A 20,016-nucleotide genomic window follows, 5' to 3' on the forward strand; every position below is an offset into this window, starting at 1 on the left:
ATATACAAATGTGGTTAAATTACTTCATTTCTTTGTCTATATTGTTTTCAATAATCATTTTTTCTTTTATAAAAGTTTATAAGACATTATAAATTATTTAAAAATATTTAATGACATTGTAGCTAATTATAATATATAAATACAATAAATATAAATTAATAAGACGTTATAAATTAGGTTTAATTATTCGGATGGTACCCACTTTGGTACAAGTGTCTCAATCTGGTACCCGTTTTTAAAAAAGTATTAATTGCATCCCAACTTTTGAAAATGTGCTTCAATTAGGTCCCTTCAGACGGAATTGACTAACGTCGTTAATCAACGTGTCACGTGTCAATCTATGTTTTTTTTTTAAAATTTATTGAAAAAAATCAAAAATGTCACGTGTCAGGTCTATGTGTGTGACACATGGCATTGTCAGTGCCACGTGGCATTACAGTGTCATTATCATATGTCATTGTGTTGATTTCGATTTAGTCCTCATATATGTCTTTTTGTTTCAATTTGGTACCCACTTATGTATATCTGATTCAATTTTGTCCCAATTTTTTTAATAATTAAAATCCATTTTTTTATAAAATTAAAAGTAATTAAGTATAAAAATTTTACAAAAATTAAGTATTTTATATTTATATTAAAATTTAGTGGTAAAAGTCATTTTTTAATAAAAACAATTAGTATAACATCCAGACAAATAGAAATTTTTGTTTAAAATTAATAAGAGAGAATATTGTTCTATTTTGGGTTAAGAAAATAATAAGTAATAAAACATGAGTACTTAATAAAAAAAAATAATTAATCAAGTAATATGTTAAAAAATCATTTTAATAAAAAATATTAGTAAAACATTTTATACAAATAATATTTATACTTATTTAGTTTTAATCTTACAAAAATGAATTACAAAAATATTTTACTTATTAAAAAAATTAGGACAAAATTGAATAAGATATACATAAGTGGGTACCAAATTGAAACAAAATGACATATATAGAAACTAAATCGAAATCAACACAATGACATCTGATAGTGACACTGACACGTGGCATTGCAATGCCACGTGACACTAACAATGCCACGTGTCACACGCAGGGACCTAACACGTGGCATTTTTATTTTTTTTTTCAAAAAATTCAAAAATAAATAAAATTAAATTAAAAAAAATAACGATGTTACTCAACTCCGTCTAAAAAGGACCTAATTGAAGCACTTTTTCAAAAGTTAGAATGCAATTGACACTTTCTTAAAAGCGGGTACTAGATTGACACGCCTGTAACAAGGTGGGTATCATCCGAGTAATTAAACCTATAAATTATTATCGATTTAAGTTATTATGTGTGTTAAATTAATAAAAAGGATAATAATATTTTGACTCACCACTCCGATAATTCTTAAATCATGGTACCATACTACTAAAAAAAGTTAAAATAAATAATTGAAGAGTAATGAATAGTGAGTTAAAGAGATCAAGAAAAGTGAATCAAAATATTATTATTCTTAATAAAATCACTTATTTTTAAAATATACATATTAGACAAATACATACAAATATTTATTTATTGAAAAGTGCTTTGAAAAAACACAAACAAATTGATAATTGTTAAGATAAAGAATCAATCCGTAATTTAATCATCTATGTTGTTATTTGATTTATGTTAGTCATTTTATTTTATTTTTTTCAATTTAATCTTTTAAAAATGTTCAATTTGATAATTTATTATTTAATTTAGTCATTTTTTAATAATCAAAATTTGAGACCAAATTAATAATTAAGCTTAATTATAATTTATATATACATGTTAAAATATTTTTTTATAATTTATAGATCAAATCAATCCAATGAGATATTCAAATTATTTGATTTTTTATACCCTATCTAAATACTCAAATTTTGTACATTTAGGTGAAAAAAGTGATTTAATGTATAAATACTCAAAAATTATATTAATATGTCGATATAAATTGTAATTAAACTTAATTACTAATTTGGTATAAAAATAAATGAAAAAAATTAAATCATTAAAAAAAATATTTTTTTTAAATTATATAACTAAATTAAACCTCACAATAATAAAAGATCAAAATAAACTTAAATAAATCGAAAGACTTAATTACTTGTTAAGAAAAGGAGGAGTGTTGTTTTTTTTAAACGGGTCGCGAGCGTGGCCCGAACTGAGTCGGGCTTTTAACTGTGCGAAAAAAGAGATAAATAAGTTCATCACACCCTGTCCAAAACCCTAGCACAATTTTCTCCTTGGTGACGGCATCAGCAACAGCGCGGGCGGCGAGAAGCTACATTCGCGATGGTACATTTCCCTCAACGCTGTCACGATCCATTACCCGAGAGTTTCTCTGACTTTGTTTTGAACTGAATTGCAGGGAATCGATTTGAAGGCAGGAGGTAAGTCCAAAAAGACCAAGCGAACCGCCCCAAAATCCGATGACATTTACCTCAAGCTCCTCGTCAAGGTACTTTATTTCTCCTGCTTGACTTTGAATGAACGAACAAGGGTTTTGGATTTGAAATGTTCGCTATGTTTTTAGTTGTACCGTTTTCTTGTTCGGAGGACTGGGAGTAATTTCAATGCCGTCATTCTCAAGCGTCTTTTCATGAGCAAGGTCAACAAGCCTCCGCTATCCCTCTCTAGATTGATCCGTTACACCAAGGGAAAGGTTCAAACCTATCTATTCTCGTAATCTGTTCCATTTTAATCGTTAATTTTTGTCATTTGAGGTCATAAGCAAATATGCGTTAATGTCTTGGTATTTATCTCAACAGGAGGATAAGATTGCTGTGGTGGTTGGGGCCGTCACTGATGATATTCGTGTGTACGAAGTGCCTGCTCTGAAGGTAGCAGCACTGAGGTTCACTGAAACTGCCAGAGCTAGGATTGAGAAAGCTGGCGGGGAATGCCTCACCTTTGATCAACTGGCTCTTAGAGCTCCACTCGGCCAAAACACGGTATGATTGTTATTATTTCTCTTCCCGTGTATTTTTCTACGAAAACTTGCTTACTGGTTTAGTTATCGATCTAGTTCTCACGAGTTCAGACAGTAGGGACTAAAAGAGATTAAAATGGTATGTATAGAAACTAGAAAGGATTAAAATGAAAATTATGTTTAGGGATTAAAATTAATTATTTTTATATATAGGGACCAAAATGTGTAGTATGTATAACTATAAGAGGCAAATGAGTAACTAAACCTACATAAAGTTGTCAGCACAAGTAGTTTGGCATTTCGGTTCTTTAATCAAGGTATGAGATTCAATTTGTGGCTTGGGTATGGAATAGCAACTAGATTGGTATGAAGTTCATCTGAATAGGTTTTAAGGCTCTACCGAGCCTTATAATTTGTGAGGTGTTATGTAGTTTGGGAGCTTTGTCAATGGGACCAAAACATAGCAATGACTCTAATTAGTGAACTTCATGTCACTATATTTTGTCTTTTAGTAAAACTTATATTGGCCTTTAGTTTTGGCTGTTAAACAAATTAGCAATTTTTGTATAGTGACGTGAAGTTTACTAGTTAGTGTGAATAAATGTTTCTGTTTGGGGGTCCAGTATTCTTGCTCTTTCATGCTCATTATTGGAGGAAGAAGAAAATAATAATGCAAAGTCTGCCTTTTCCTTGCAGTAGGGGGAAGGGTTATGGAGGCGTCAGAAGCTTACCTTTGTTTTTGAATGATGTTTCAGGTTCTTCTTAGAGGTCCTAAGAATGCTCGGGAGGCTGTGAAGCACTTTGGACCGGCTCCTGGTGTGCCCCATAGCCATACCAAGCCCTATGTCCGTTCAAAGGGTCGGAAATTTGAGCGGGCCAGAGGGAGAAGGAATAGCAGAGGCTTTAGAGTTTGAGTTTTGTAACTCAAACATGAAGGAATTTTCCTCTTACCTTGTGATCATTATGTACTGTTTTCTCGTGCTTTTTGAACAATTGTTAATTTTAGTTTTTACTATTCCTTCCAAGGGAAAAAATATTGAAGCTCCTTCCCCGAACAATTTTGTTCTAGCAGACTACTTTTGAGAGGATTAATGAGTAACTATTGGCCTACTTAAGGTGTGTTTATGGCAGGAACTCGACTGATCTTTATTTTATGATGCCCATATTTGACTCCTCCTAAGGAGGATTTAGTTTTTTAATGTATGTAGAAAGGTGTTGCAGTTTGGTCTCACCAATTCTCTAGCACGATTTTAGGAGTGTCAAAAACCATTTCAGTAATATAATCTCAGTTGAGTGAATGTGGGTTTGTTTTGCCAGTGAAAGAGTTCAAATATCAGTTGATACCAGTCAATGGAGAAACATTTTTCTTGACACGTACATTGAAAACTTTCAAATCAAACCCAACCTAAGTATCGGGGTTTCATTTTATACGTTATATTTTGTCACATTGTTGCTTGAGAACAAATAATGTAGATATGTATCAAATTAAAAGAGAAATATAGTATACTTATTATTGGAACTTTATTATTAGAATGTACTTTGGTCAGCTTAGTATATACTAAATAAGATCGTTTTGTGAATTACGAATTGTAAAGAGTTTTTAGTTTTTCGTTACAAAGCATTTAAATACACAGTAAGGAGTTTATTATTTATTTTTCGATAGAAAGCAATTTTGTTCTCTGCTTCAAGACATTAGAACGTCCCTCAGCAACATTTCAAACAGATTCATAAGCAAAAGGCCAGGGATCTGAAAGATAACTTAGCTTTTGATAGTTCATCGATCTGAAATATTTTTCTTGAACTATTCTGCTATTTCAACCCCAGTTTATGGACATTGTTACTGCAATTGTCAGTCACTAGGGGGTGGGGGGTGGGTTTGAATTGGCGTTGAGTTATATTCGACGCCAATCCTTTCAGAGAGTCATCCCTTGAACATGTATTGGAAACGTGGGATTATTGTAAAACAAACACAGCTACCATAATAACAAATGCTGACAGCAAGAGAGATTGGAAGAAATGTACCATTTGGTGGCTGGTATTTGATTGAACCGCAAGGCATCATGGAAGCGGTGAACTTTTGGGACTAAGTATTTTGTTTAATATATGTGCCAAATTAAGACAAACAAATCCTTGGCCTTACGCCAGAAATTATGCATACACGAGATTCATATAAGCTAGTGAAACGGTGCATCCAAATCACGATTTTTTAGGAAATATCGGTGACTTTCACATAATATACTTCTCAAAGGATTAAAATTTCTTGATGAAGTCGTATATATGCGCGCTGATCTCTTCTGGCCTTTCCTCATTTATAAAGTGAGCTACTCCTTCCATCACAATCAATTCTTGCAAAAACGGTACGTCTCTCTTAAAGCCACCATTATGTATATACTCCTTCACGCCTGGAGTGTTATATGTAATGTCAAGGTCTCCCACAATAAACTTGACCGGTACCTTAATCTGTACTCCAGTCCATGCTGCTGTGAGCTCCCAGGTTCTGCAGAAAAAACGAAATTTACCAGATTACATACGCATCCTTCAACGAATTAATTATTTTCTGAACTCATTTTATCTGTGCATGCATACATACAGTACTACAAACCAGGTTCAGTTGCTGCATCTGAAGTAACGTACGAAAGCTATTCCTAAACACGCCCCTTTCTTTCATTTAAGCTAAATTGCTGTTGCAGACTGAAAATAAACATTAAAGTACACTCACCTACTCTTCTATGTCATTTTCTTCTTATGTCTCTTTTTTTTCCATTGTAACACTTTCGACATCTGACGTGGGATCTCACACCCCTAGGTCTACGATTAAATGTCGGAAGCGTGAAACATGTACGTGACCACCTCCCACAACTAGGAATAAACATCTAGATTCTAGAGCACAGACAAATACATGGTCAAATTAGACGAACATAGAAGTGTCCCAATAATTGAATTTAAACCATCGACACATTGATCATGTTTATTGCTGGGGTGAGAGCTCAACATTCTCTCTCTCACTCATTTTTTTATGTTCCTTTTTTCTTCCATTCTATACACCCCATGTGGATGTGTTCTAGATATTAATAATTGGGAACAATATATTCTCAATCAGTTCAAGATCATTTGAAGTCACGTATACTAAAATAATTATTTCCAGTCACATGTACAAAACAGGAGCTTGAACTGCTGTAATTATGGGATATTTTCTCCTACAAGGAACTAGAAGAAACTCACAGGTCCATAGCACGATAGTAGTTGAGCCCACCAGTGAAGCCTTTCTGTTCAAATTTGCTGGCATAATAATTGACATCTTCTTCAGACAGCCACGATGGCAGAGCAACATGAAGGTCAGGTGAACCACCAAATCCTATCTCTTTAGGTACACTAGGTGGACGTGGATCACGAGAAACAAGAAAATTCTTTATTATCCTCGCAGCACCAGCACGAGCAAATTCCTCTTCAACCTCCCCAGGTTTCTGCAGCACAACAAAATATCAATGTTCTACACATTAACTAACTTCACTCGTATTTTTGAAATTTGTGAAGACAATGAGGAGTTGAAGGTGAATTCATTTGACCTGAAACCTGCAGATATAGTAATCATCGCCCATCATGGCCCTTAAGCTCTGAATGGGCTTTCGTTTAGGGTTCCGGGGGCGGAACACGACACTCATGTTGACTAGGGCTTTCACACGATCGGGCCTCAATAAGCAGAAATACCAGGCCATGGAAGCCCCCCAGTCATGGCCCACCAAAAACACTTGGTCGATGCCCAGAGCATCGAGAAGCCCAACGAGGTCGGCCACGATGTGGAGGGCGGAGTAAGAGGAAGCGGAGGGCGGGGCATCGGTGTCGCCGTAGCCGCGGAGGTCGGGGGCGATTGCTCGGTAGCCCACGGCGGAGAGCGACAGAAGCTGGTGGCGCCAGGAGTACCATAGTTCAGGGAAGCCGTGGAGGAACAGAACCACTGGGCCTGACCCAATTGATGCCACGTGCATATTTATGCCATTGGTACTCACCATTCTGTGCTCTATTTTCTCCATTTCTTTCTCTTCACTCTCTCTTTCTCAATTTTTTTACTTCAAAGTTTGATATTTTGGTTTATTTGGTGTTGCAGGGAATTTATGTGTGAGGGGAGAGTGAGAGGAGAATTTTTCTTTTCCTTCTCGAAAACAAGTTAGAAATGATTTTTCGTGTAATGATGTAATCCAAGACGATCCAACTCTTACCTTTCCAATCTGATTCCAAAATTGTCGCTTCTCTCAAAGTCAAGAAATCATGCCTCAAATCCTCACTGATCCCGGTAAGTGTAATTTAAAAGTAAATTTCATATTAATTTGTGAGTGTAATTCTTGTAAATTAATATATGAAAATACTTTTTAAAATTCAATTATCATTTACTAAATAAGTGATAGTTTAACATGGTAGGGGTGGCAATTAGGTCTAGTCTGATGGTCAGTCTGCGAGCCCGCGAAAAAAATACGGGATAGGTCAAGGTAGTGAGTCCGCAGATCCGTAGTGGTCCAGTCCGCATAAACTCGCAGCTTGCGCGGGATGGTCTGCGACATAAAATTAAAAGAAATAAAAAAACTTGCAATTGTGTATATTAATTATTTCTTTTATGAACTCTTATATTAATGTTTCAAATTCTTGTATAACTAGAAAAGACAAGTATTATGTATTTTTTAATGTGCTAGAATTTAAAGAATACATTATGTATGTCATAGTATGAATATGATGAAAATGTTGAATTATCTATTTATCATCTAATTCCCCATAGTCTTTTTACTTAATTTTGTGAAATTTGTAAAGTTTCCCAAATTTTAAACATTGAAAGTTTTATCATAAAAAAAAAAACGGGTCAGCCCGTAGGTTCGCGGGCTCGCGAGCCAAGGAATATACGGGCGAGTCAGTGTTTGCAGCTCGTATAAAGTGTGTGGGGCGGGACGGGCCTTATGTGGGTCGGGCCGGCCCGCATTGCCACCCCTAGATACTGGTTCTCTTCCATGAAAACTCTTCAGTAGAAAAAAAAAATATTATTGAGTGAGAATGCAATTGTTTATTTTAAAGTTAAATATATTGTTGGTTCATTGACTTTCTGGTGAATTTTGAAATTAGTCTATTTTAAAACTTTGGACCAATTTAGTTCTTCATGTTTTGAAATAATCAAATTTAGTCATTTTAATCAAATTTTGTTAGGTTTATGTAAATTTAGTTTTAATTTATTATAAATAAAAAAATTGTTATTAATAAACATCTAAAAATTAAAAATATATAAATAATATATAATTATATAAAATTTAAAGAAAAGAAAATAAATTTATTAAAAATCGTTTCTTATATTATTAACAAACTAAAAATACTTACATATCAAACAAACAAATAAAATTTATACTTTAAAGTACTAAAAAAATAAAAGAAAATATAAAAGAAATTAATAAATTATTTTTCATATAAACATTAAATTAATAAATGTCAAATTTAATTTTATATCAAATAAATTTATTATTTATTTTTTTATAATATATTTTTTATTATTTCATACTATCATTAAAAATTAAATAAATTATTCTAAATTATTTATATAACATTTTATATTATTTTTAATATTAGAAATAATTTGATAATCTATTTTTTTATTTATTAAATTATTTTTAATATATCACTTAATTCGATTATAAATTTTCACTAACTTCATTTTCTGATCAATTGTAAAATCATTCTCCTTATTCTTAAATAAATAAAAAAACAACATTAATTTCACTTTTCTAATTATTTTGATCTCTTCCTCTCGACTAATCCTTCTCTGAAAAAACAAACAAAGCCTAAACGTTTTGCTGCAAATCCTGAGAGATTGAAGCTGCTGCATCACACTTTCCACCCCTGCCGCCACAGGTCGTCTCCACCACTGCCGCCACAGGTCGTCTCCACCACTGCCGCCGCCGTCAGTGCAGGTCGTTTCCACCACTGTCCGCTTCTCCGTCCTCTTCGACTACTCTCCCTCTTTTCAAGTATGCTTTAGCTTTCTTTCACGTTGCGTATTGTATATCGCTAGTTACACCTTATTGACCTAATTTGATCTCATTGTCGAATTGTTCTGATTGTGAACATGGAAAACCAAAACTAATCCGCACAAATCCATGCTTTAGTTGGAATCTCTGAATTAGACAAATGATGTGGAGGAATAGGTTTTAGTTATTCTATGTTTCTCTTAAATTTGTGAAGGATCTGAAAAGGAAGTGGAAGTGAACCATGTTATCGTGTGTCTCCTTAGTTAAGAATAAGTGTCCTCTGGTATAAAGGAGAATAATCCAACCAGTTAATAGGGAGGTTTGGAGCACCTGATTGGTTATATTTTCTTGCAAACTCTGGACTTTTGTGCCATTTCGGAATGCTCTGCTCATCATAGCTGTCTGAAGTTGTCTCCATATGCTATTTTATACTCGTAAAATCGCAGCTATTTCAAACTATTTGTGATTGATAATTATTTTGCTCATAACTAGAACGGGAGAAATATTCTAGGTTATTTAAATTGTTTTCCTTTTTGTATGTTTTAAACCAACCTATTCTGGGTTGTTTTTTTGAACAGTTGCAGAATGGTGTCGAATCAGACAGCTTCTACCATGGAAATTGAGACTGTCCCATCTGAAGCCAAACTTTTGCCAGCCAAGCCAAAGTTTGAGCCGTTGAAGCCTCATGAGATCTCCGATGGAGAGATTCAGTTCCGCAAAGTGAATGTTCCACCTCATCGTTATACCCCTCTCAAGAAAGCTTGGATGGATATTTATACTCCCATTTTTGAACAGATGAAAATTGATGTCCGAATGAATTTGAAGGCTCGTAGAGTCGAGCTGAAGACAAGGACAGACACACCTGATATTAGTAACCTGCAAAAATGTGCTGATTTTGTCCATGCTTTCATGCTGGGTTTTGATGTCATAGATGCCATCGCTCTTCTGCGTCTTGATGAGCTCTACGTTGAGTCCTTTGAGATCAAGGATGTTAAAACACTTAGAGGCGATCACTTGTCTCGTGCAATTGGAAGGTTATCTGGCAAAGGTGGTAAAACAAAGTTTGCAATTGAGAACGCGTCAAAGACAAGAATCGTCATTGCTGACACCAAAATTCACATATTGGGATCTTTTGCCAACATAAAGATTGCCAGGGATTCTCTTTGTAGCCTGATTCTCGGATCACCAGCTGGAAAGGTGTATTCCAAACTAAGAGCAGTTACTGCTAGATTGGCAGAAAGATTTTGATCCTCTCTTATTCATGTCATTATAGGTTTATTTTCTTGTTCCCTTAGCTTCTTTTATAACTATCTAGTTTGTTGAGGATGATATTGTGAGGAGTTGCTTCATTCAGTTTGCTGAGCTCTATTTGTTACTATGGTGAGTTCCATTGAACAAATTACATTTGTGACACAATGACAACATTATTTAACTGCTTGATTGTGTTTAATATTTGTATCCTTTATTGCTTCCCTTTCATTGACTGTAATTAATCTGTTAGTTTACTCTGCTCTCGTAGCCATCTCAATATAATCCGAGATATCTGTTTAATCTCACTGTATATTCTTGTGTTAAGAATTTCTGAGTGCTTTGATCTTCGGTTTAGCTGCTTGTAGATATGTACATAAAACGGTTTTCTTTTCTCTGCTTTCTATTGATTGCTGCTCCCAAAGAAGATTCTTAGTAAGAGAAGAGGGAGAACTGAAGCTAATTTCATTGTCAAAATTTAATTGTCAAAAGATTATTTTCCTTTGGATAGGGAGGCCCAAAATTGACACAATGCAACCCTGTAAAAGAGACGAAAATTCTCAGTAGTGATATCATTAGTTTTATAGCAGTATCTAAAAATGATATTTTTAACTACTGTTTTTTATTGCTAAGATTTTCAACAGTGTAGGAGACAAAGGTGAATCAATCACCAATGTAACAAGAGTGATTGACATGTAATCCTATGATCTTAGTGTGTAGTTAGAGATTCCATTTTAGATTTATCGATATCTGGAAAAGATATCTGTTGACAGATATGATCTATTTTAAGAAATTAGTTTCAAAGATGCGTTGTGGTTTCCACAAATATCAAATACAGCATCTGCTAATTTGGAGCATTATAATAGTTTATAGAAAAACTATAGTGGGAATGGAATAATTGAAATGCCTTTTTTCAGTTAGAAGATATTTCGGTTCCGAATTCGCCACCTGCACAATCATGGTGTGGGGTGGGGGATCTCACTGCATGAACAGAAGGAGTCGTGTTACAAACACATTAGTGCACCATCTTTCATTATCTTGGAGAATCAGAATCCAAAAAGACTGTCACACTCTCACTTCACATTTGCTCCGTTGCTTTTTACTTTACATTCTGCCTTTTCTGCACTTTCTCATCCAAATTCTAACGCATACACCTTCTGGTTTCTGTGTGGAATCTCAATAATCTCAATCATAATCAGTAAATTATAAAAAATGGTTCAAAGTTTTCATTTTTTTCCGAAAATTGTGACTTTCCAGCCAAACGGTGCACTGAATCATAAGGAACTTTGTAGCAAGCTTGATAAGTGGCAGTGATGTTTTTTTCTTTTATGATTTCTATATAGTGACAATATAACCTGCTCCACTGTTACATTCCCATAGATTCTGATCCAATCCACCCAGTGGATTGGATCATCATTTTGTCTATATTATATTGTTTTTATGTCGAAGAGTATCTACAACTGGCAGATAAATTTGCAGAATTTGGCTTTATACTTTGGAACCACGTTTCTGTGTGAAATTCTTAAGTATTGAGTCTTCACTTACAAGCATTCACTTATTGCACTGAATTTTACCTGTACCAAATTCGATTCTTGTACTCTAGAAGGCGGAAAGAAGAGAAAGAGAAATATATAAAAAGAGCTATACTTTAGAAGAAGGAATTGGTGTTTTAGAATATGGCTAAGACCTGAAATTTTATTCTGCATATTTAGTATCTAATTGTGCGTCTGACATATTATTGCTTCTAAAATAATCTAGCCGCGAAAAAGAAAAGGACAGGAGTTTTATTTAAAGCTAAACCCACTTGTTAATATTGGACAGTGTGTTACATGCAATAGAAGAACGAGGGCGTTTTTTGTCAGTATGCAGCAAGAGGCACACAGTGTATTTGACTAGGATTAGAACAAATTAATGCTTTCAAAATATTATTTTGGTGCTGCATTGTTGTTGGATTTGAAAAGAATAGTTGGATTAACACTACTAGTACTTGGTTATTTATCCTTAGTTAACTACATGTGGTTTGAAAGCAATCAAATCGACTGAAAAGATTTGGAATGTTCACTGAAGTGCCCATTCATTTGTGGTTTTCCAGCAAATGCGCCAAGCAACAACTTGTGCTTTCTTTAATCCCTTTTTCCTCTTTTCCCACACCTTGGATTTGTTTTTTCATTTTTCTTATCTTTTAACAGCCAAAGCGCATGAACAAAGGTTCAAAATCCTATCCGAATGACCATAAAAATATAATATATAAACGCTTTCTATGTTTTCACATTTGCTCACAGTCCGGTGGCATGTAATTTTTTTGCCGGAAAAGAACCAATCAAACGTGATGAAGAGAGTGAGAAGTGTAAATGTGTTACTTTTTTTTGTTAAAGCTCCAAGTGGGAGTAATACTCTGTTTGGAGTGGATTGTTAGTAGTGGCACATCAGCCAAATAAGCACACTCCACATAATTTTGCACATCCCTTTTTCCTAATAAGACATTCAGCAACGTCAAATTCTACTTTTATTTCTCAAGTTTAGCATGGACTGTGATGTACCTGAGAAGTGACATGCCACTTGATCGATCTTGACATGCTTAGTGACACAAAAATTGGTTCCTTATCTTTGCAGCATATAATAACTCTTCAAATCAAAAGTAAAAGGTTATAAAGCAACTCATAAAGAGACAGCGAATGCCTTGCATCCAGGAGGCCAAAAACATCTTGAATGGATAAATAATAATACTAATGCTAACTTTAATATTAATGTTCACAAAAATAAAAAAATATTCGACCATAATGTTCAACGAAGCCGACCTAAGACTCAAGTTACGATTTTGATTCTATATTTTTGTGTAGTTGTCATGTTGCTGAAAGAGGAAAATCTCCACGAATATCAGGTGGAGGAAGGAGCCACTGGGAAGGGAGCACGTATGCTGAACTCGACCATTGAAATGCGTACCAATTGGTTGAGACTATGCGTATGAGATAAGTAATGATTCTATTTACGACCTATTGCTTGCATTGCATATTGTTAGGTGAATTGTTTCACTTTTTCAGAACAACTGCTACTGCGCGACATAACCTTAGCCAGAAAAACCAGAGAGTAAAACAATAACAATTATAATTTCAAGTATCCCAACATTTTCATAAGTTCAAAAGAGACCGCAAAATTTAAAATAAACAAATAATCCAAAATTTGAACCTGTAGGGGTAAGTCACGGGTCTTGATGCAGAAAGATTTATACTTTACTAATGGGTGGTGGTAGAATTAATTATCTCTGGGAAGGACTGTTGAAGAGTTGGGTTGGGACATGCACCGTCATGAAAATCCTAACGTGTGACCATGTCTCTAAAGAAACAGTTAACGAAGATCACATGGAAATATTGAAACGAGGTAAAAATCTTTTTATCTTCGCTTCTTTTTATATTTACATATACTTTTCTTTTTTTTTCGCATTATTGTTCATCGTGTCTACTATTGTCTTGTCTCTTTTATCTTTCCGTCTTTTGAAGAGTTTAGATACTTTTCGGAGTCCGTGTGAGAAGATAGAATAAAAAAAGAAGAATTTTGAAGAATCTTTAGTCCTATATAAATCAAAATTATAGATAAACATTGCGGCTGAAATTGAGATAAAACAAAAATTGGATGAAGGTGTTGGTAAAAATATAAAGTTTAAAAGTATTAATAAATAAATAAATAAGTGACCAATGAATAGTGGTTGCACATATTATATATACGCAGTCGCAGATATCGATCTCATCCAAATATAAAATAAAAATCCCTCCTTTTCCACACAGAGTTTCAGACATCAGAGCTTCACTCTTCTTCTCAATCATGACTATGGTGCCAGACATTGAAACCAAGTACGCACATAACGGCAAGGTTATGGTGGGCACTGCCATTCTCCTCTTCCTTCTCATAATCCTCATCATTCTCTTCAACGCCTACGTCCGCTTCTGCCGCCGTCGCCGCCGCGATTTCTTGTCCCATTCCCTTCCGACCACTGCCTCCGCCGAGCCCCGTCTCGATCCTTCCGTCATCAAGTCCCTTCCCACTTTTTTCTTCTCCGCCGCCGTCCACCGCTCTCTCCAGGACTGCGCCGTGTGCCTGTCGGAGTTCGCCGACGGTGATAAAGTCCGCACGCTCCCCAACTGTAAGCATGGTTTCCACACCCACTGCATCGACGCATGGTTTGCCTCTCACTCCACGTGTCCTCTGTGCCGAACCCCGGCCCAACCGGCCAAGGTTTGCTCTGACGCTGAACCCGGTTCGGTTCCGGTTTCCGAAGCGGACGAGGGTTGTTCTTCGTCTTTGGGTCCCCTATTGCGTGTCCGAGAAAGGCGTTGGATGTAGTGATAGAGGTGGCAGATGTGGAAAGAGGGTTGAATCCTGCAACCGAAGATGACGGATTCAGATGCTCATTGAAGAGGTTTTGTAACGCTTAAGCGAGTCAATGCTAGGGTTTATGATAATCTAATTCCTGCATTTGGTTTTAGTCTCTGAATCTAAAATCACTGAAATCCCAAATCTCAATCTCAGTTGAATTTGGCTAGTAATGCACATCGTAATTTTCGATTATTTTACCTTTTGTGAGTTAAGTAAGTAGTTTATGTTAAATTTTGATAGAAACTATTTTGTAAATATAAATTGTTTCACTTTAACTTTACAAGAACAAAAATAACGAGCGCATATGCTTAAATTTAAAAGTTGTTAGGTTATCTTTATTTTTTAACATGTTTTTTTTTATTTGTTTACAATTTATTATTAAATATGGAGAATTATTAGATAGGTTATGAAACCTTTAAAATAATGTTTTTTAATAATTTAAAACGACACAAATAACATTAAAATATATATTCGGAAACGTGTTCTTATTGTTTCTCTGTTCAAAAGTCAATGAGAATCCAATAAAGAAACTTTCAAAGCAATTCTTCTGTACATGCATCATAATTCTGTATTTTTGGGTTAGTACGTTTTAATAATAATACTAATAATAATAATCCTTTCAAAATAACAGTAATAGTGAGAAGAGAAATTACAATTCCAATATTTTAAGTAGAGGGGACGAAGGGAATGGAATGAGACATTATGCTAATTATAAGTGAATACTTTGAACACTATGAATATTTTATCAACGTATGATTATTTTTTATTATATTATGTAATATATATTCTAGTTTTTTCTTCAGCATTATATTCATAATAGATATGGTTAAATTTATGTACATTTATTTCATTTTATTTTCCTTTTAAGATAAAATAAGATTGTCAATAGATGTGACTTTGTTAGATTGGACTCATAAAATGTGCGCCCAGACAAGACTATTATATTGTGTGCAGTAAAAAATTACAAATTCAATATCAACCAGAAAAATGCCAGTAGCATATACGTTTCAGTAATTTTTTATTATTTGTTTAAAATTTTAAAATATTTGACATTATTATAAAGTTTCATTACAAAATAAAATCTATTAATTATATATTTTAAATAATTTTAATTGAAAATAAAATTATTCAACGATTTTGAAAATGTGTTGATAGTAATCATGGACTAAGTTGACAACATTCTCAAAACAGGGAATGGGTTTAAAATTTTAAAATTTTGTTGTTTAAAATTTTAAAATATTTGACATTATTATAAATTTTCATTACAAAATAAAATCTATTAATTATATATTTTAAATAATTTTAATTGAAAATAAACTTATTCAACGATTTTGAAGATGTGTTGATAGTAGTAATCATGGACTAAGTTGACAACATTCTCAAAACAGGGAATGGGCTTATCTGAATGAATATTGGGCTTTGATCGGGGCTTCTCCCTGCACCTCCAATAGTTCTTCTGTACCTCCAAAAATGACTGTTATATCCTTATTTACTACGGGTGAGAGAGTGGGTGAAAGTGGGTGGGACACAGTAAATTTCACCCCCAAAACCTTATTTCTTCTACTCCCGTTTCGTTTGTTCTCCATCCCAGTACAGGTTTTCATTTAAAATTTTGCTCTCATTCTTTGTGGTCCGTGGCCCCTGAGTTTTAATTTTTTACGAAACGGATTACAGAATCCGTTTCACAGTGTTATGAAATGGATTCTGTAATCTGTTTCGCAAAAAAAATATTACAGAATCCGTTTCATAACACTGTGAAACGGATTCTATAATCCGTTTCGTAAAAAAATTTGCAATTTTTTTTGCGAAACGGATTACAGAATCCGTTTCACAGTGTTATGAAACGGAATCTGTATTCCGTTTCCCATACATTTTGCTTTTCTCATTCATTATAAAATTACACCTCACCCTATTACTTTTAAACCTTACTTTTGTGTCCTAACCATATCTATAATAAAATAAAATAAAAATTAAAAAATAAAAAAGAATCGCCCAAAACTGATTTCACATTCGTTGAAAAACCAAACAACACATCCCAAAACGAATTCCAGGTTCCATTTCAGCACTCTGGGAAACGGCTTCCACAATCCGTTTCACCTAAAATAAAATTAAAAAAAATGTTTTTTATGGGAAACGGATTACACAATCCGTTTCCTTAAAAAAAAAAATTTATTTGGTCATCTACACATGGGACTGTTACCTTATAATATGAAATTACAACCTTGGATAACAAAAAATATTAACAAGTGGTCGGAGAAGCAGGGACAAGGCGTTTAAGCGTTGCGGCAAAACATGAGATAAAAATTTCATATGATAATAGGTAGTTGCTAAGTTTGTATCATGAGATACCTATGAAAGAAAAGGAATGAAAATGTAAGCGGCACATATGATAATAGGTAGTTGCTTCTTTTTTTTTCCCTTTTATTCACATTTCAGTCCTCAATCTTTATCACTTAAATCTAGACTATAAAAAGGAGAACAAAAATTACGCTTAACGTAAGAGTGAAAAGATCATATGATTTTGTCAAGTTATGCTATTCTCTAACATTTTTTATTTAACGTGAAATGCCATGTCAAATTATGTCAAAAGACAAAATCAAGTTGGTTTGAGATCCTGAAACAGTGAAGGCCAGAGAGTGTGGTAAAAAAAAAATTATTTAAATTTTGGAAAACGGATTCCACAATCTGTTTCCTTAAAAAAAAAAAAATATGGGAAACGGATTACACAATTCGTTTCCTTAAAAAAAAAATTGGGAAACGGATTCCACAATCCGTTTCCTTAAAAAAAAACAAAATATAATGGGAAACGGATTACACAATCCGTTTCCTTAAAAAAAAATTGTGGGAAACATTCCGTTTCCTGAAAAAAAGTTAAACCTTCCATTTCACGCGTGTGGAAAAACTGTGAATTATGTATCTTCTAATCTACTGCTAAAAATAATTAAATCAATTAAAATATAAATACACATGCACAATATTATTGGGGTTGGGGGTGCGTTTTGGGGGTGTATGATTTTGGGAGTATAGAGCGGTGAAAGATGGAGTAACTGTTATTTTTACCATAGGCAAATATAAAAATAAATTAAATTTTGGGGGTACAGGAGAGATTATTGGAGTTGCAGAGAGAAGCCCCCTTTGATTGCCAAAACATTAAAGACAATGCTATTCCCCGCCCATATTGCTAAGTTCCCTCTATTACTTTCTTGAAAACTTTTCTTCTAAAAAATACATTTGATACTCTCGTTTTAAAAAATACTTGTACCTTCCCCTATACCGTCTTAGGTAGTAACTTAATATCTATTTTAGTATTCGTTATGTACCTAAGAAATAGGGAAACATATCCTATAAAATAACATATTCAACCTTTCTATAATTTTGTAGTGCATTGTTACAAATATCTGTAAGCATATCATGTTCATGTAAAACGAATTTTTAATTTAAGTATCGAATCTTAAATACTTAACTTAGCGTTGTATCATTGTTGAATATTTTTTCTTATTGATTTAAGATTTTTACAGAGTTAAATATTTTTCTAAATGAAAAAAATATATTAAAAATTAAAGAGACGAAGATAATAAATAAATATATAAAAATAAACAAGCATATACTATAAAGATATGATAGTAACTATTTATACAAGAGCAATCTTTATTCATTAGAAACTGAGCATGTAAATAAATCATATCTTCTATTGAGATGCTATTAAGGAAATCTCTAAAAGATATATTTACAGTTTTGTCATCTATGATTGACATCTCTTTTTTCTTAAGTGAGAAAAGTCGACTTAAACAAGTATAATTCTTCATGTTTTCTCATTGCATTTTTTCTCGTTTAGATGAAAAAAAACACACTTTAAGTTAATATTTTTTAATGTTGTTTAATCAAACCTATTTTCTTTATCAAATTTTAAATGTTTCATCTCACACTTTCAACAAATCATTATCAGAGGTTAAAAAGAGAGAGCTTAGAATACATATTTAATATATTTTTTAAACACCATCATCATGCATCAATCACCTGTTGCATCATTAATCCACTTTAAAATTTCATGTAACATGTTTACTATATAAAAGGTATAGGTGAACACATTACAACTTTTATCAATTTTAACATCTTATAATGTAATTCATTCACCTTGTAGGATCATATAAACAATTACCAACATTTAATGGGTGGTAGATAAATTAAATACAAAATAGTAATATGAAGTCCTTTTATATTTTATATTTTTTTTAGAAAAATAATACAAGAATGTTTTATTTTTACTCCAATATTGTCATTGATAACATTAAAAACCTCAATAGTAAAGAATATCTTACATTATAACAAAATATTAAGAGGAAGTTGTGTGCAAAATTTGAACAGAGGATAACTATAGACAAATTTAATATCATAGATAAATTATTGAATTTGTGGCATGCACATATGAATAAACTATTGAATTTGACTATATGTACAGTTATCAAAGAAATTTTGGTCAATATGTAAACTAACAATATTCTGGCCCATGTGTAATATAGTCATCATGAATTTTGGATAATAAATAAATTTTAACTGCAAAATTTGTATAAGAATTACTTTTAAATCATTGATGAATTTTCCGTCATCACACGCCAGTCTAAAATATTAATTTACCAGTGAAATTTTCATGTTTGTAATGTTTTTTTTTCTTCCATCAAAATATACCTTCTTTAACTTTCCTTTAAGACTCGACTCTGTATTTTATTTGTTTATAAGTTATGGATCACAATTAGACATGTCAAAGCAGGTCAGGTTCGTTAGTCAAGAAAAGGATGAACATAATTAGAATTTTTAACCTGTCAATCCGTTGTAATCCAGTTTGTCTAGTCCACTAGTTTGGCGGGCCAGTTCACCCTGGTCCATCAACCTATTTTTTTTTTTAACTTGTTGTGTTTAAAATTAAAAAAATTATATTATATAAATAAATATTATATATATAATAAATAAAAATTTTAAAAGTTAAAATAAATTAATAAAATTAAAAATTAAAAAAAAAAGTAGCTGATCAACCTGTCGATCCGTCAGTCCACCTTAAGACGAGATAGGTTGCAGTATCCAACCCATTTGCTAATGGCGAACCAGTCCGGTCCAACCCATTTTTTGTAGATCAAGAGCGAGTGGGACCAAAACATGTCAGACTGACCCGTTTTATCACCCATAACAAAAATTACTTATGAAAACCAAAGTAACTTTTTTAAAAATAATATTTAAAAAATACAAACTATAATACAACTTCTTTATTATATATATATATATATTATACTCTCAAAATATTTATCTAAGATTAATAGTAACTAATAAATGATAATAAAATAACATGTTTCAATCGAATGATTGTAATAAAACTGTTAAACTCATGTGAATAAGTATAAATGAATTATTATTATTATAATAAAAGGATATGCTCTATCATCGTTTATCATAATTGTGAAAGTGA

At 32.9% G+C, this 20,016-nt stretch overlaps 4 protein-coding genes across 6 annotated transcripts; 3 read left to right on the forward strand and 1 right to left on the reverse strand.

Annotated features, from left to right (window-relative positions):
* Nucleotides 1-2,149: 2,149 nt before the first annotated feature.
* Nucleotides 2,150-4,074, forward strand: LOC114164647 (60S ribosomal protein L18-like). Its single transcript, XM_028049421.1, has 5 exons — nt 2,150-2,306; nt 2,380-2,469; nt 2,545-2,673; nt 2,780-2,962; nt 3,696-4,074. Exons 1-5 carry the CDS (start codon nt 2,304-2,306, stop codon nt 3,852-3,854), a joined length of 564 nt encoding a protein of 187 aa, XP_027905222.1. The 5' UTR covers nt 2,150-2,303; the 3' UTR covers nt 3,855-4,074.
* Nucleotides 4,075-4,947: 873 nt separating this feature from the next.
* Nucleotides 4,948-7,122, reverse strand: LOC114185372 (epoxide hydrolase A). Its single transcript, XM_028073065.1, has 3 exons — nt 6,507-7,122; nt 6,163-6,404; nt 4,948-5,437 (listed from the first exon to the last, which is right to left on the reverse strand). The coding sequence occupies exons 1-3, from the start codon at nt 6,969-6,971 to the stop codon at nt 5,191-5,193; spliced, it is 954 nt and encodes a 317-aa protein (XP_027928866.1). The 5' UTR covers nt 6,972-7,122; the 3' UTR covers nt 4,948-5,190.
* On the forward strand, nt 7,055-10,397 carry LOC114185380 (RNA-binding protein pno1-like). 3 transcript variants are annotated; one of them, XM_028073084.1, is made up of 3 exons: nt 7,055-7,231; nt 8,753-8,939; nt 9,518-10,397. In XM_028073084.1, the coding sequence occupies exon 3, from the start codon at nt 9,525-9,527 to the stop codon at nt 10,185-10,187; it is 663 nt and encodes a 220-aa protein (XP_027928885.1). In that variant the 5' UTR covers nt 7,055-7,231; nt 8,753-8,939; nt 9,518-9,524; the 3' UTR covers nt 10,188-10,397. The 3 variants fall into 3 exon arrangements, with proteins under 3 accessions (XP_027928885.1, XP_027928893.1, XP_027928878.1); XM_028073092.1 differs by lacking the exon at nt 7,055-7,231 and having other exon boundaries at nt 8,698-8,882; XM_028073077.1 differs by lacking the exon at nt 7,055-7,231 and having other exon boundaries at nt 8,700-8,939.
* Nucleotides 10,398-13,906: 3,509 nt separating this feature from the next.
* LOC114179064 (RING-H2 finger protein ATL5-like) lies at nt 13,907-14,755 on the forward strand. The gene has a single exon (XM_028065271.1). The coding sequence runs from the start codon at nt 14,007-14,009 to the stop codon at nt 14,523-14,525; it is 519 nt and encodes a 172-aa protein (XP_027921072.1). The 5' UTR covers nt 13,907-14,006; the 3' UTR covers nt 14,526-14,755.
* The last annotated feature ends 5,261 nt before the right edge of the window (nt 14,756-20,016 follow it).

Source organism: Vigna unguiculata, chromosome 1 (genome assembly GCF_004118075.2).
Source record: "Vigna unguiculata cultivar IT97K-499-35 chromosome 1, ASM411807v1, whole genome shotgun sequence".
NCBI classification, from domain to species: Eukaryota; Viridiplantae; Streptophyta; class Magnoliopsida; order Fabales; family Fabaceae; genus Vigna; species Vigna unguiculata.